The following is a 14,592-nucleotide window of genomic DNA, read 5'->3' as shown; positions in this document are numbered from 1 at the left end:
TGGGGGCAACCACCCACTGCGAGGCAATCCCATAGGCAGGAAACACGAGTTTGTACGCTGGCGCGATGGCCCTGACGGGATTCAGGAAGGTAAGCGATGTCTGATGCACTGGAGACTGCCGCAGCATTGCGGAGACTGGTACGCACGGCGTCATCATTCAAGGTAAACTTTTGCTGCCGAATAGGCCTAGGGTAAAAGCAAGGTTGATCCTGTGAATCAGACGCTTTGTAGTGTCGTTGGATATCGTTTTTGGACATGGCTTCGCATCCTAAAATTGATCCCAGAGACGCCCTTTACAAACCCTCGAAGATTGTCGGAATATTTTTGTAGTATCTCGGGAAGAGACGTCAGGGGGAACTCAGAGTTTCCAGGCAATGTGAAGGCCTATCGGCAGCCTTTCTTCGTTCGTTCCATTCGCGATTGTAATAAGGAAAGGGAGAGGCGATGACAGCAGTATTGGAAGTAGGCCTACCGAGTGACTCAGGGTGTAGGCCGAGAAGTGGAGTATACAAACGGAATGTGAACTCTAGCGGTACAATTCATGAGGTTCTTCAGGGAAATTTTCTATTTTGCTATAAAAACCCGTGGTCTCCGGTGTCTCGTTACAGAATAACTGAATTTATTATGATTTCTTGCCCACGTTTACACTATCTGCTCAAAAGTATCTAGACACCTGTTATTGGACAATACTGGATGTGTCCACTCTTCGGCTTTATGACTGCTTGTACTCTGCTGCCACTTTCAGTGAGGTGTCTAAATGTCTGTGGAGGAATGAGAGCCCACTCTTCCCCAAGAGCCGATACAGAGAACCTAACGATGATCCACTTTGGGGCCTAGAGCGGAATCGACGTTTCTGACTCACCCGAGAGGTGGGTTCGGACTGGGAGTCCGGGCAGGTTTGTTTAAGAACGCCAGTCTGCGCACACCATGGCCTCACAGCTGGTGCTTTGTCACAGGACTCATCGTCATGCTGACATATAGAAACGACCTCCGAACTGTTGTTCTACCGCACAAAATCCGGTAAAATATGTTTATAATACTCCGCATTTAGGATTTCTTTAAGTGCTAATGCCAATAAGGGACCACTCCCTAACCATGAAATACACCTCCCACATCGTGACACCACCACCTCCTCCTCCTCCTCCTCCTCCTCTGTACTTGACTCTTGCACCACACATGACGTCAGGTAACGTTGTCGAGGCATTCGCCAAAGCTACAGCCTTCCATCGGACTGCCACAGGGTACAGCGCGAATCGTCTCCCCACATCACTCACTTCCAGTCGACCACTGTACAGTGTCAGAGTTCTGCACACCACCTCAGGCGCCGCTCACCACTGGCTGCAGAGATACGTCGAGAACGAGTAGGCACTCCACCACCGTACCCCAAAAAAATGGCTCTGAGCGCTATGGGACTCAACATCTTAGGTAATCAGTCCCCTAGAACTTAGAACTACTTAAACCTAACTAACCTAAGGACATCACACACATCCGTGCCCGAGGCAGGATTCGAACCTGCGACCGTAGAAGTCCTGCGGTTCCGGACTGCAGCGCCTAGAACCGCACGGCCACCGCGGCCGGCTACCGTACCCCACTCTCGTTAACTTCCTGCGCAGAGCCATTGTGCTAGGTGGGCTGCTGGTCGCACTTTGGAACACAGGAGTCATCCCTTCAGCTGATTTAAGGCTTCTTTTTGTCTGGTCTAGCTTTAACTGTGGTTTTGCTTCGCGTTCCCACTTCACAGTCGCGACACCAAGAGGCGACTCGGGCTAGTTTAACAGGCCTGGTGACATCCAGTGACTAGACTACGTTCGGAGCCACTGAACTGACCTGCCGTTACTGCTTGTCCACTGACAGCACAACACTCCCTCCTTTCGTAACAGCTAGTTCGCATCTCGTGGCGTCTAGTGGTCAATTCCAGGTAACATAGATCTCTAGTTAGGTTTGATCGGAAAGTGTATTTCTGGATCTGCGCTGCACAGAGCATCTACACAACAGAGCTAGTATCAACGGTATGTATGCCGGCCGGAGTGGCCGTGCGGTTCTAGGCGCTACAGTCTGGAGCCGAGCGACCGCTACGGTCGCAGGTTCGAATCCTGCCTCGGGCATGGATGTGAGTGACGTCCTGAGGTTAGTTAGGTTTAAGTAGTTCTAAGTTCTAGGGGACTGATGACCACAGTAGTTAAGTCCCATAGTGCTCAGAGCCATTTGAACCATCAACGGTATTCCCTGTGTGTCTCTTTTGTTGAACTTTTTCCAGTGACTCACGAAACTTGCTGTTGACAACATGAATGAGCAGTTTCTACTAAAGCTAGCACTCAGTACTGTTCGGTTCTATTCCGGATTTGTTTGTACGACAATGTCTTTTGAACATTAACGAGTGAAACACACCGGTGTAGATAAGTATACTAATGAATAACTGGGCATTTTGCATCCTATATATGGGTTCACTGGGAAGAATGGAAGAGTGGGACGACGGCGCTGTGCTCAGCTGTTCACACAGCTGCACCGTTGCTGTATACGATGTGCCACTGGGCTGTGCCCGTCTGACTTCACAACGCGCTGCGGGATTTCGTGGAGATGAGGAATTGGGCTCGTGCGCGTGTTTTCAGTGTGTAAGCTCCTCTTTGTGTTTTGTGTATCTTATTGGTCCCGCAAGTGGTTCGTAAAGGTTAATTCTGGGCGTATTTGAGAAGCTTCTGTTGGTTCTTGTTCTAAATGGTTCAAGTGGCTCTGAGCACTATGGGACTTAACTGCTGTGGTCATCAGTCCCCTAGAACTTAGAACTACTTAAACCCAACTAACCTAAGAACATCACACACATCCATGCCCGAGGCAGGATTCGATCCGGCGATCGTAGCGGTTACGCTGCTCCAGACTGTAGCGCCTAGAACCGCACGGCCACTCCGGCCGGCTCCTTGTTCTAAATATTGAATGAGAGAGTGAGGCGAAGTTTATGTTGCTTCGTAAAATTTTGTGGATTTATCGTGAATAAGTGTGTAGATGGTCGGTTGGTCTAAGAGCTCTCCTGTAAGAGATGACACAGAAGTCTTTGTCTCGGAGTGTTGCGCCTGACGCCATAGACCACACTTCCGAGCCGTACACGATGACCGAAAGTATGAGCGAGGAAGAGGAGCAGGAGGAGGAGGAGGAGGAGGAGGAGTTTCCACTGAATGGTTAGTCCGTAACCTTTGAGGAGCGTATACAACCTAGAGAAAAGAGCGCAGCCTCTGTTTTCTGCAGTGGTGAGATGTTTGTTCCACGTTAGCGTCGATCAATCTCAAGGCCCACGTATGTGAAAGAGTTTCTCCAAATTTTGGTGGGTTGACCTTGACCTTCCATAGACTACATCGCTCCATAATCTGAAGTTCGCGATGTATTTGGAGGAAGCTGCGACTACTTTTTTTAAACCATTGTGTCATCGCATAGAGAACAATCTCTTCGCCAATTTGCTTAGGAATGTCATTCGTGTACATAGCATAAAGGACACGACCTAAAACACAGCCTTTCGGAACACCTGTTGCAATATGCCGTGGCAGAAAATCCTAAGAAATTTTGGTCTTATGTCAAAGCGGTAGGTGGATCAAAACAAAATGTCCAGACACTCTGTGACCAAAATGGTACTGAAACAGAGGATGACTGACTAAAGGCCGAAATACTAAATGTCTTTTTCCAAAGTTGTTTCACAGAGGAAGACTGCACTGTAGTTCCTTCTCTAGATTGTCGCACAGATGACAAAATGGTAGATATCGAAATAGACGACAGAGGGATAGAGAAACAATTAAAATCGCTCAAAAGAGGAAAGGCCTCTGGACCTGATGGGATACCAGTTCGATTTTACACAGAGTACGCGAAGGAACTTGCCCCCCTTCTTGTAGCGGTGTACCGTAGGTCTCTAGAAGAGCGTAGCGTTCCAAAGGATTGGAAAAGGGCACAGGTCATCCCCTTTTTCAAGAAGGGACGTCGAGGAGATGTGCAGAACTATAGACCTATATCTCTAACTTCGATCAGTTGTAGAATTTTGGAACACGTATTGTGTTCAAGTATAATGACTTTTCTGGAGACTAGAAATCTACTCTGTAGGAATCAGCATGGGTTTCGAAAAAGACGGTCATGTGAAACCCAGCTCGCGCTATTCGTCCACGAGACTCAGAGGGCCATAGACACGGGTTCACAGGTAGATGCCGTGTTTCTTGACTTCCGCAAGGCGTTCGATACAGTTCCCCACAGTCGTTTAATGAACAAAGTAAGAGCATATGGACTATCAGACCAATTGTGTGATTGGATTGAAGAGTTCCTAGATAACAGGACGCAGCATGTCATTCTCAATGGAGAGAAGTCTTCCGAAGTAAGAGTGATTTCAGGTGTGCCCGCAGGGGAGTGTCATAGGACCGTTGCTATTCACAATATACATAAATGACCTTGTGGATGACATCGAAAGTTCACTGAGGCTTTTTGCAGATGATGCTGTGGTGTATCGAGAGGTAGTAACAATGGAAAATTGTACTGAAATGCAGGAGGATCTGCAGCGAATTGACGCATGGTGCAGGGAATGGCAATTGAATCTCAATGTAGACAAGTGTAATGTGCTGCGAATACACAGAAAGATAGATTCTTTATCATTTAGCTACAAAATAGCAGGTCAGCAACTGGAAGCAGTTAATACCATAAATTATCTGGGAGTACGCATTAGGAGTGATTTAAAATGGAATGATCATATAATGTTGATCGTCGGTAAAGCAGATGCCAGACTGAGATTCATTGGAAGAATCCTAAGGAAATGCAATCCGAAAACAAAGGAAGTAGGTTACAGTACGCTTGTTCGCCCACTGCTTGAATACTGCTCAGCAGTGTGGGATCCGTACCAGATAGGGTTGATAGAAGATATAGAGAAGATCGAACGGAGAGCAGCGCGCTTCGTTACAGGATCATTTAGTAATCGCGAAAGCGTTACGGAGATGATAGATTAACTCCAGTGGAAGACTCTGCAGGAGAGACGCTCAGTAGCTCGGTACGGGCTTTTGTCAAAGTTTCGAGAACATACCTTTACCGAAGAGTCAAGCAGTATATTGCTCCCTCCTACGTATATCTCGCGAAGAGACCATGAGGATAAAATCAGAGAGATTAGAGCCCACACAGAGGCATACCGACAATCCTTTTTTTTCCACGAACAATACGAGACTGGAATAGAAGGGAGAACCGATAGAGGTACTCAAGGTACCCTCCGCCACACACCGTCAGGTGGCTTGCGGAGTATGGATGTAGATGTAGATGTAGATGTATGGCTGGACTTGCTCAGTCCCTTACGAAGAACTGTCTTCACATAAGGAAGGAGACTGTCTGTTCTGGGCACCCTACTTCATCTAGGTTGTAGATTAGGCCATCATGCCAGACTGAATCAAATCCTTTCTCGAGGTCCAGGAGCACTGCATCTGTTGCTTCTCTCCTTGCCTTAGTCAGACAAATGTGTTTCACCGAGCGGAGAGAATGCTGGATAGTGGAATATTAAGTGTGGAATCCGATAGTTCCTGACTGAAAACGATTTCCTTACGCCCAGACACTTTGGAGGGGGGGAAAAGAATTCCACTGGAGGATCGGGCAGACTGCCAATAACTGGCACAGAAGGTGTACATGCAGAGTCCGGTTGTGTGGAGGCCACTGGAGTTTCCTTGATCTTGGAGGACTACTACTTGTCCTGCTCCTCCTCCGAAGACTGACAAGGTTTCCCTGAAATGATTTCATAGGAAGAACGAGAAGTCTAACAGCCAGCAGCCTGTGGTTCCTTCTGCCACCAGCTGGCACCTGGTTGTGGACCAGCAGTAATTGTGCAAGGGTAAGTTACGATGCACCTCTTCCTAACTAGAGAAACTGGAGGAGGATGAGGCACCTCCAGCTGGGGAATGGGAGCTGTTGACCCCAACAGGTGGCGAGCCAATGCTCCCAAAGTAGGTGCAGTGGAAGTACCAGAAGGGCGCCCAATCACCTGGGGTGGGGGGAGTGGCACGTATCAGCAAGCCGTTCTCAAGGCTCAGTGCAACAGGCGCAACAGGGGACAGCACCGTCGACAGAGGAGGAGAGAACATCGTGTAAGATTGTTACATTTGTATGGGATGAAGACAATTTTTTCTGGCCTGTTGATGTGCGAGCTTTTCCAGTGTCTGATACTCCTGGATTTTCTATTCACGATTAAAAATGGAGCAATCTGGTGAGCAGGGAGAGTGGAACTCTCAGAAGTTTACACAGATGGGGGGAGGGTACGCGGATGATGATGACTGGTTTGTAGAGCGCTCAACTGCGCGGTCATCAGCACCTGTGCAAATTCCCAACCTGTACTCAGTCCAATGTCGCCACTTTCAGGAATAATGATGAAATGGTGAGGACGACACAAACACCCAGTCATCTCGAGGCAGGTGAAAATCCCTGACCCCGCCGGGAATCGAACCCGGGACCCCGTGCTCGGGAAGAGAGAACGTGACCGCGAGGCCACGAGCTGCGGACAGAGTACATGGAACGTTCGCACGCTGTGGACATCCACAATAATGCAGACAGGGGTAGCGGTGCAACGAGAAGACGTATGTCCAAACTTCATATACCTGAAGCATCTCAGAAGAGGAGAGGAACACGGGGTTTAACGTCACACTGGCAGACCATCACTTTGACCATCTCAGGAAATTCATCATCCTGGAAAGGCAATATGAAGACCCATGAAGGCTTTGTGGCCAAAAAGGTGTCCCCTTTGGTCGTGGTACGGACCAGTTATTGGGGGGAGGATTTTGCTCCTTGTCGTCTAGTCCTTTATTCCTCCCACAGAGTGATCAGGGAACGCATTGGAGTCACAGTTCGCACGCAAAGAGACTGCTGGAGCGTTGTGACCACCACCAGGAGGAAGTTCAAGTCGCTTCATGAGCAAACTATCTGCCGTGGTACTACCCAATCCAAGCGGTCGCTCTCCTCGTGGGCGCCACCTAGCCACAGCGATGGCTACGTGGCCAGCAGTCTGTTTCCAGGAGTTCACGTGCCACAGTCATGACGGCCACACAGTCCGTGGCACACGTGGGGAGCGGGCAGTGCGCGCACCAATGGTGCGATCCCTGCGTGGTCAGGAGGCTACCACCGTGCAGGTGCTTCACGAGTGTGTTCTGTTATTTCAGTGATTACAAAATCCAATCAATTTACAAATAATCTGGCAGTATGAATCCACTTATCACTATGACGTTACACCTCCTCTGGCCTGGGTGTAAGCGTTGATTCAGTTGGGAAGGCTGACAAAGCTGTTGCAACAGTTGTGAGGCGAGCTGCCGCACGAGAGGTTGCAACTGGTCCTTGATACCTCAGGTTCTGGCGCTGGGATGAAGTTTACGTCCGAGATAGCCACACAGCATCAGATATTGTTCACAGAGAGAGGTAGCATGTCTAGACAAGCAATGTCTAGACAAGCAATGTCTTGTTGGGAAATGGCGCCACGAAACTGTCGCATGCGCAGGATGTCCGTGACTGACTGTTGTGCGACAAGAGTTCCTTCAACCACTACCAAGTCGTGACTGGAAGCCACACCCAATAGCTCCCCATACCGTGACGCCAGCAGTAACAGCACGCTGCGTCTCCGGAACACTGGAGAAATGGAACCTCTGTCCAGGCCGCTGACACATTCGCCGACGATGTTCACAAGGGAAACGCAGAACCGTGATTCACCGCTAAACAATGCGACGCCATTCATCAACAATCCACGCTGCCTTCTCACGACACCGCTTCAAACTCAGTCGTTTGTGTTGTTGTGATAACGGCAGCCAACGCATGGGACGGTAATTCCCTAGTTCGAGCGCTGCTAGTCTCAGATCAAAGAGTCGGGATGACACAGAACGTTACAGGCAGACCATTACTTGTTCTCAAACAACAGGCGCAGACGTTACAGTGCGCCCCCCTTGTAGTGTGCAGACGCGGTTGACCGGACCTCGCTACAGTCTGCATACTGTTGAAATAACGGGAACGCAGCCGTGTGACGCCGTCGACAACCGCCAATACTTCGACAGGAGCACACCCTGCCACTATCAAGGCCTGACTGCAGAAAGTAAACGCTGTGCAAAGGAATTTAAAATCTCGGTTTTTAGAGAAAGTCCGGGAAGATAAAACTCGGTCAGACACACTAAACGCTAGCGCCAACACAAACCAAAAAAATATCGACTTCATAAATTGTCGACACTGAAATTAATAATCAGTGGCTGAGGTAGCATTAATTCTATCCCTCTATTTTTTGGCGAAGGAGAGCCCGGGATGCCATGCAGAATTTAAACAAAAACCACCACCTCTGTTTATAAGGTTACTAGCTAATTTCAGCAGCTATCTGCTCCTGTCGAAATATCGGAGGGTGTCGACATCATCACCCAGCTGCATTCCCGTAAGTGGGTCGGGACAAACTCAGGTGTCGCGGATCTAGATACACGATTCTACCAGCCGTCCAAACGCAGACCCACAATGCAGCCCCTTGGAAACAGTCAGGTGCTGATACCGCAGTCTTACACGGGTACGCGGAATTTCCGTTTCCTTCACAGTAATCTCTCACCATCTGACGCTCTCCAAGCCCTTCGTACAGGGTCAATCACGTGAAACTCGCACAGAAATTATTGCGGCAATGGAAACTACTATTGACGTGCAGTTTTGATAGAATAGAATCAGGGGCTCGTATTGTTAGCCCATCAACAGATTGTAGTAACACTTACAAAGTATTTTTGTCTAAATATTCACCTTTTTATGGAACACTGCCTATTGATATTAACGAACTAAAAGTAGGGTAAATAAGAATGTCGGCTATGCTTGTTGCAGCATTCTAGTATGGGTCGTTTTTAGAGATACCGTATTTTTAAAAGTTTCCACGCCGACCCTTCTACAATACCTGTGGTGCACACATTAAAGGACGATACAGCTGCACACACTAGTTATGCGCAGTCTGGCATTCTGACCAGTAACGAGACAACTGACCGTCACAGGCTGCGATCAAAATGACCACCGGCAGCGGCAATGCAAGCTTCCACTCACGTATTGAACGACCGCTGCACGCGTACTAGCATTCCAGCGGAAATGTCCGAGCAGGCTACAGCAGTATGTCAAAAAATGTTCAAATGTGTGTGAAATCTTATGAGACTTAACTGCTAAGGTCATCAGTCCCTAAGTTTACACACTACCTAACCTAAATTATCCTAAGGACAAACACACACACAGCCATGCCCGAGGGAGGACTCGAACCTCCGCCGGGACCAGCCGCACAGTCCATGACTGGCGCGCCTGACACCGCTCGGCTAATCCCGCGCGGCAGAAGTATGTCATTGCATATGATCGGGTACAGTTGGTACGTCTTTGCAGGCAGCGTCTTTCAGCTTTCCCCACAGAAAAAGTCTACAGCCGTCAAAACCGGGCAAAAGGCCGGCCAAGGTACACGTCCGCTGCGTCCAGTCTAGTTTTTTGGAAACGACTGGTGAAGACATGCCGTGTACATCGTGTAGTTGGGCTGGACAGCCGTCAGACGGCACCACACGTTCCTCCCAGCCTTCAAAGGAGAGTATCCGTAGGAAATGGTCTGTTAGGTGGCTGCCACACTTGTGCGCGTTTTATGTTCCATCTGTGAAAAACGGGCCCACGAGTTGATGGTTAACTATCCCATACACTCCATGTACGCTGACGTTCCATATGACGAAGCCAACGGGCATTGTCAGCAATGCAATAATGCATTTTTCGGCGGTTTACCTGGCCATGAATAACAAACGCGTGTGGCTTCATCGCTAAACAAGATACGTGGTACATCTAGCGTATCCTGTCTTAATGCCCATGTACAGAAGTCAAAACGATTCTCATAACTGTTCTCATGCGACTCCTGATGGAGAGAGATGTGGTAGGGGTGGGACCTGTGTCGATGGAGAGAGTGTAGGGCGCTTGCCTGACCCATGCTGGTTCCTCTGCGGTTGCGCCTGAGCTAACGTGCTGATCAACTGCAAGAGCACCAATGACATCAATTTTCTCTTCTTCTGTCGTCACTTGTTTCCCTCTCTTACGCTGTGTGTTAAACTACCAGTTACACCTGACTGGCCGAAAAGCTTGGTAAATAACTGCCGAAATGGTTGGCGTGTATTGCGATATCTTGTCGCATAAACCGTACAATAACGAACATTCTTCCTACACTCTCCATACACCACCTACTGCTTGGACTGTCACACACCAACTGTATAGCAAGTCGCAATGCACTCACTGGGGACACTATAAGTAGGCTGTTTAGGTTTTTATGTTGGTAACGCCACGTAGCGCTCTCTATGAAAATCACTGACTGTTCTGTGTGACGGCTGTGGTTGGTTTGCATTGTTGGAGTATATGCTATTGTAGAGTTGGGCAGTTGGCTGCCAACAGCGCGTAGCGTTGCGCAGTTGGAGGTGAGCCGCCAGCAGTGGTGGATGTGGGGAGTGAGATGGCGGAGTTTTGAGAGCGGATGATCTGGACGTGTGTCCATCAGAGACAGTAAATTTGTAAGACTGGATGCCGTGAACTGCTATATATTATGACTTTTGAACAGTATGAAGGTGAATACATTGTTTATTCTCTATCAAAATCTTTCATTTGCTAACTATGCTTATCAGTAGTTAGTGACATCAGTAGTTAGAATCTTTTATTTAACTGGCAGTATTGGTGCTCGCTGTATTGCAGTAATTCGAGTACCGAAGATTTTTTTTGTGAGGTAGGTGATTTGTGAAAGGTATAGGTTAATGTTAGTCAAGGCCATTCTTTTGTAGGGATTGTTGAAAGTCAGACTGCGTTGCGCTAAAAAATACTGTGTGTCAGTTTAGTGTTGATCAGAATAGGTAAAGAGCGAAATGTGCGAGTACGTTCAGTCCTGCTCAGCTGTTTGAATATCAAATAATGTAAGAGGTTTATCAGCACAGTCCATTATTTTTTCTACGGGGACCTTTCAACACAAGCACATTAAAGCAACATCCTAGAAAGCAGAAACGCAGGCTGAATCCCACAAACCAGTGTCGCTGTGTAAACTTTTCAGAATACTACATCTCGTAAATGGCTCGCACTAGAATCCTGCAAACAAGCGTCACTGACATTCTAATTTATCACGGTTTTAGTTTGCTAATGGGATTAGGCATGGTTTCATTTTTAAAAATGTGCTCGTTTCCACAAAACATTATTTTAATCTGTTTTTGGTTAACAATACGATCCCTTGACTACTGATCCATTCTGTGAAAACCGCACGTCAGTAGCAGTTCTCATTTTCTTAATATTTGCAATGCAAGTTTTAGTTAATTCTATCTCTATACCCTACAAGGTCTGGAAACGAAACTATACACGACCGACACTAATGCGCTCTACTGGCCATTCTACCTACCACGGGGAACTGCAGCTGTATCCATTTACATACCCGCCGGTGGTGTGTACGTGTACGAAGTAACATTGACGTCAGACCGTGTCTTTTGGTGCTTCACGCAATGTAATCAGATAACGCCCGCGGAAAACCTTTGGAAATTTCGTCGGCGAAGTTGTGGCTGGCCGTGTAGTTGTGGACGCCGGAAGCTCGCCCTCAGCACTGGAGGAGGAGGACAAGGAAGCAGCCTGCTGCGTGGAGCCTCACCCTTGTCCGGAGATGTTTCGCACCTGGGCCTCGCTCCAGCCCCGGGCGCTGAGCGCCTCCACGTGGCACCAGTGGTCGACGCGGTAGCCCTGGAAGACGTACGAGGTGAGGTGCCACATGTTGAAGACGCCGGGCAGCGAGCACAGCAGGAAGACGGACCAGAGGAAGCGGCCGGGCCGCCCCAGCCGCCACAGCGCCGCCTCCAGGCCGTCGCCGCCAGCCTCCGGCTCGCGCTCCCCGTCCTGGAACACCGGCAGCCGGGGTCACTCAACTGTCCAGCGTTGGGGCAAAGTCAGCACACACGAAACAGGTGGACGTGCTCTTTCGTGAAACCTGCAGGTAACTGTAGTCGGAAAGTATCCTCAGACGACGCCAATGGACAAAGTCTACGTCGTAGCTGGAATTCCTCCACCTAACAAAGGAGGTGCAGTGGCCGCTAGTGTAGGAACGTATAAGCTGGTATCCAGGGTGTTACAAAAAGGTACGGCCAAACTTTCAGTAAACATTGCTCACACACAAATAAAGAAAATATGTTATGTGGACATGTGTCCGGAAATGCTTACTTTCCATGTTAGAGCTCATTTTAGTTTCGTCAGTATGTACTGTACTTCCTCGATTCACCGCCAGTTGGCCCAATTGAAGGAAGGTAATGTTGACTTCGGTGCTTGTGTCGACATGCGACTCATTGCTCTACAGTACTAGCATCAAGCACATCAGTATGTAGCATCAACAGGTTAGTGTTCATCGCGAACGTGGTTTTGCAGTCAGTGCAATGTTTACAAATGCGGAGTTGGCAGATGCCGATTTCATGTACGGATTAGCACGGGCAATAGACGTGGCGCGGTACGTTTGTATCGAGACAGATTTCCAGAACGAAGGCGTCCCGACAGGAAGACGTTCGAAGCAATTGATCGGCGTCTTAGGGAGCACGGAACATTCCAGCCTATGACTCGCGACTGGGGAAGACCTAGAACGACGAGGACACCTGCAATGGACGAATAAATTCTTCGTGCAGTTGACGATAACCCTATTGTCAGCGTCAGAGAAGTTGCTGCTGTACAAGGTAACGCTGACCACGTCACTGTATGGAGAGTGCTACCGCAGAACCAGTTGTTTCCGTACCGTGTACAGCGTGTGCAGGCACTATCAGCAGCTGATTGGCCTACACGGGTACACTTCTGCGAATGGTTCATCCGACAATGTGTCAATGCTCATTTCAGTGCAAATGTTCTCTTTACGGATGAGGCTTCATTCCAACGTGATCAAATTGTAAATTTTCACAGATCAGCATGTGTGGGCTGACGAGAATCCGCACGCAATTGTGCAATCACGTCATCGACACAGATTTTCTGTGAGCGTTTCGGCAGGCATTGTTGGTGATGTCTCGATTGGGCCCCATGTTCTTCCACCTACGCTCAATGGAGCACGGTATCACGATTTCATACGGGATACTCTACCTGTGCTGCTAGAACGTGTGCCTTTACAAGTACGACACATGTGGTTCACACACGATGGAGCTCCTGCACGTTTCAGTCGAAGTGTTCGTACGCTTCTCAACAACAGATTCGGTGACCGATGGATTGGTAGAGGCGGACCAATTCCATGGCCTCCACGCTCTCCTGACCTCAACCCTCTTGACTTTCATTTATGGGGGCATTTGAAAGCTCTTGTCTACGCAACCCCGGTACCAAATGTAGAGACTCTTCGTGCTCGTATTGTGGACGGCTGTGATACAATACGCCATTCTCCAGGGCTGCATCAGCGCATCAGGGATTCCATGCCACGGAGGGTGGATGCGTGTATCCTCGCTAACGGAGGACATTTTGAACATTTCCTGTAGCAAAGTGTTTGAAGTCACGCTGATACGTTCTGTTGCTGTGTGTTTCCATTCCATGATTAATGTGGTTTGAAGAGAAGTAATAAAATGAGCTCTAACATGGAAATTAAGCGTCTCCGGACACATGTCCACATGACATCTTTTCTTTATTTGTGTGTGAGGAATGTTTCCTGAAAGTTTGGCCGTACCTTTTTGTAACACCCTGTATAATAAAGACCCCCTGCCAACCCTCTACAGAGACACTGAAGTACAGGAACAATCTTCGTCAGCAATGCAGCTACTCTGCTGGTTATTGAAACTGCACGACCAGTAAGGATAGTAAATAACGATATTTCCAGTATTGTTTCTACGCAGTATAGTAGCAAGAAGAAGAGGTACACTGTGTAGTGTACCCCGTGACTGGGATATTCGCCTGACTCCAAGTAGGGTGCAGCCCCTCGTCACCGTGGCACGAGAATGGTGAGGATGGTGGGCCCATCTCTCTGGTCGATTTACACCCCCAGAAAAGATACCCGCTTATTTGATAGCAGGCTGACTTCATCCGGAGCCCTTCCGGAGCGACTCGCAGGAGGAAATATCCCCTCCCCGATCTGGCACTCAGCTCTTCACCTGCATGTCCAGGGCTCCACTCTAGACCAGGGAAGTCCATATATTCTGTGTGCTCTTTACGGACTGCTGTTGCTGCGGTCATTTGAATGCCGCCGAGCGCGGAAGTTTACTCCTTTGTCCGTGGAAACTAGCGCAGCCAGACAAGTGATACGTTATGTTTACGCCATTCTCGAAGGCTAATAGAGAGAGAGAGAGAGAGAGAGAGAGAGAGAGAGAGAGAGAGAGAGAGAGAGAGAGAGAGAAAAACAAGAAATAGTGTTTTCTTGAAGTTGGGAAATAAGAAATATCTTTCAACTACTTCACTGTTTTCAAAATTAATGTAGCATTTCGATAAAGCTGTATTTCCATATCAGCATGCCAAAATTGATCATTTTACTTCTTCAATCCTACATAGAGCCTAACGCGGAGAAAATGTAAATTATATGTCAGTATTTTACAGCGTCACATTTACAACAGAGATCACGCAGATTAAAGAACAAATAAAATTTGTATTTACTTTAACTGATTGGAACCACAGCTTTAGAGAAATTTT

General features: G+C 48.3%; 1 protein-coding gene across 2 annotated transcripts in view; it reads right to left on the bottom strand.

Annotated features, from left to right (window-relative positions):
• LOC124625787 (organic cation transporter protein) overlaps nucleotides 1–14,592 on the bottom strand; it is a 471,790-nt gene that overhangs the window by 109,524 nt on the left and 347,674 nt on the right. For both annotated transcript variants that reach the window (XM_047149232.1, XM_047149233.1), the window contains exon 2: nucleotides 11,615–11,856. In XM_047149232.1, the coding sequence (XP_047005188.1) occupies nucleotides 11,615–11,856 (242 nt within the window). The remainder of the gene's footprint in view (nucleotides 1–11,614; nucleotides 11,857–14,592) is intronic.

This window comes from Schistocerca americana, chromosome 8 (assembly GCF_021461395.2).
Source record: "Schistocerca americana isolate TAMUIC-IGC-003095 chromosome 8, iqSchAmer2.1, whole genome shotgun sequence".
In the NCBI taxonomy this organism is placed as follows: Eukaryota; Metazoa; Arthropoda; class Insecta; order Orthoptera; family Acrididae; genus Schistocerca; species Schistocerca americana.
Note: the sequence above shows the minus strand (reverse complement) of the source record. Positions and strands in the feature narration are given on the sequence as shown.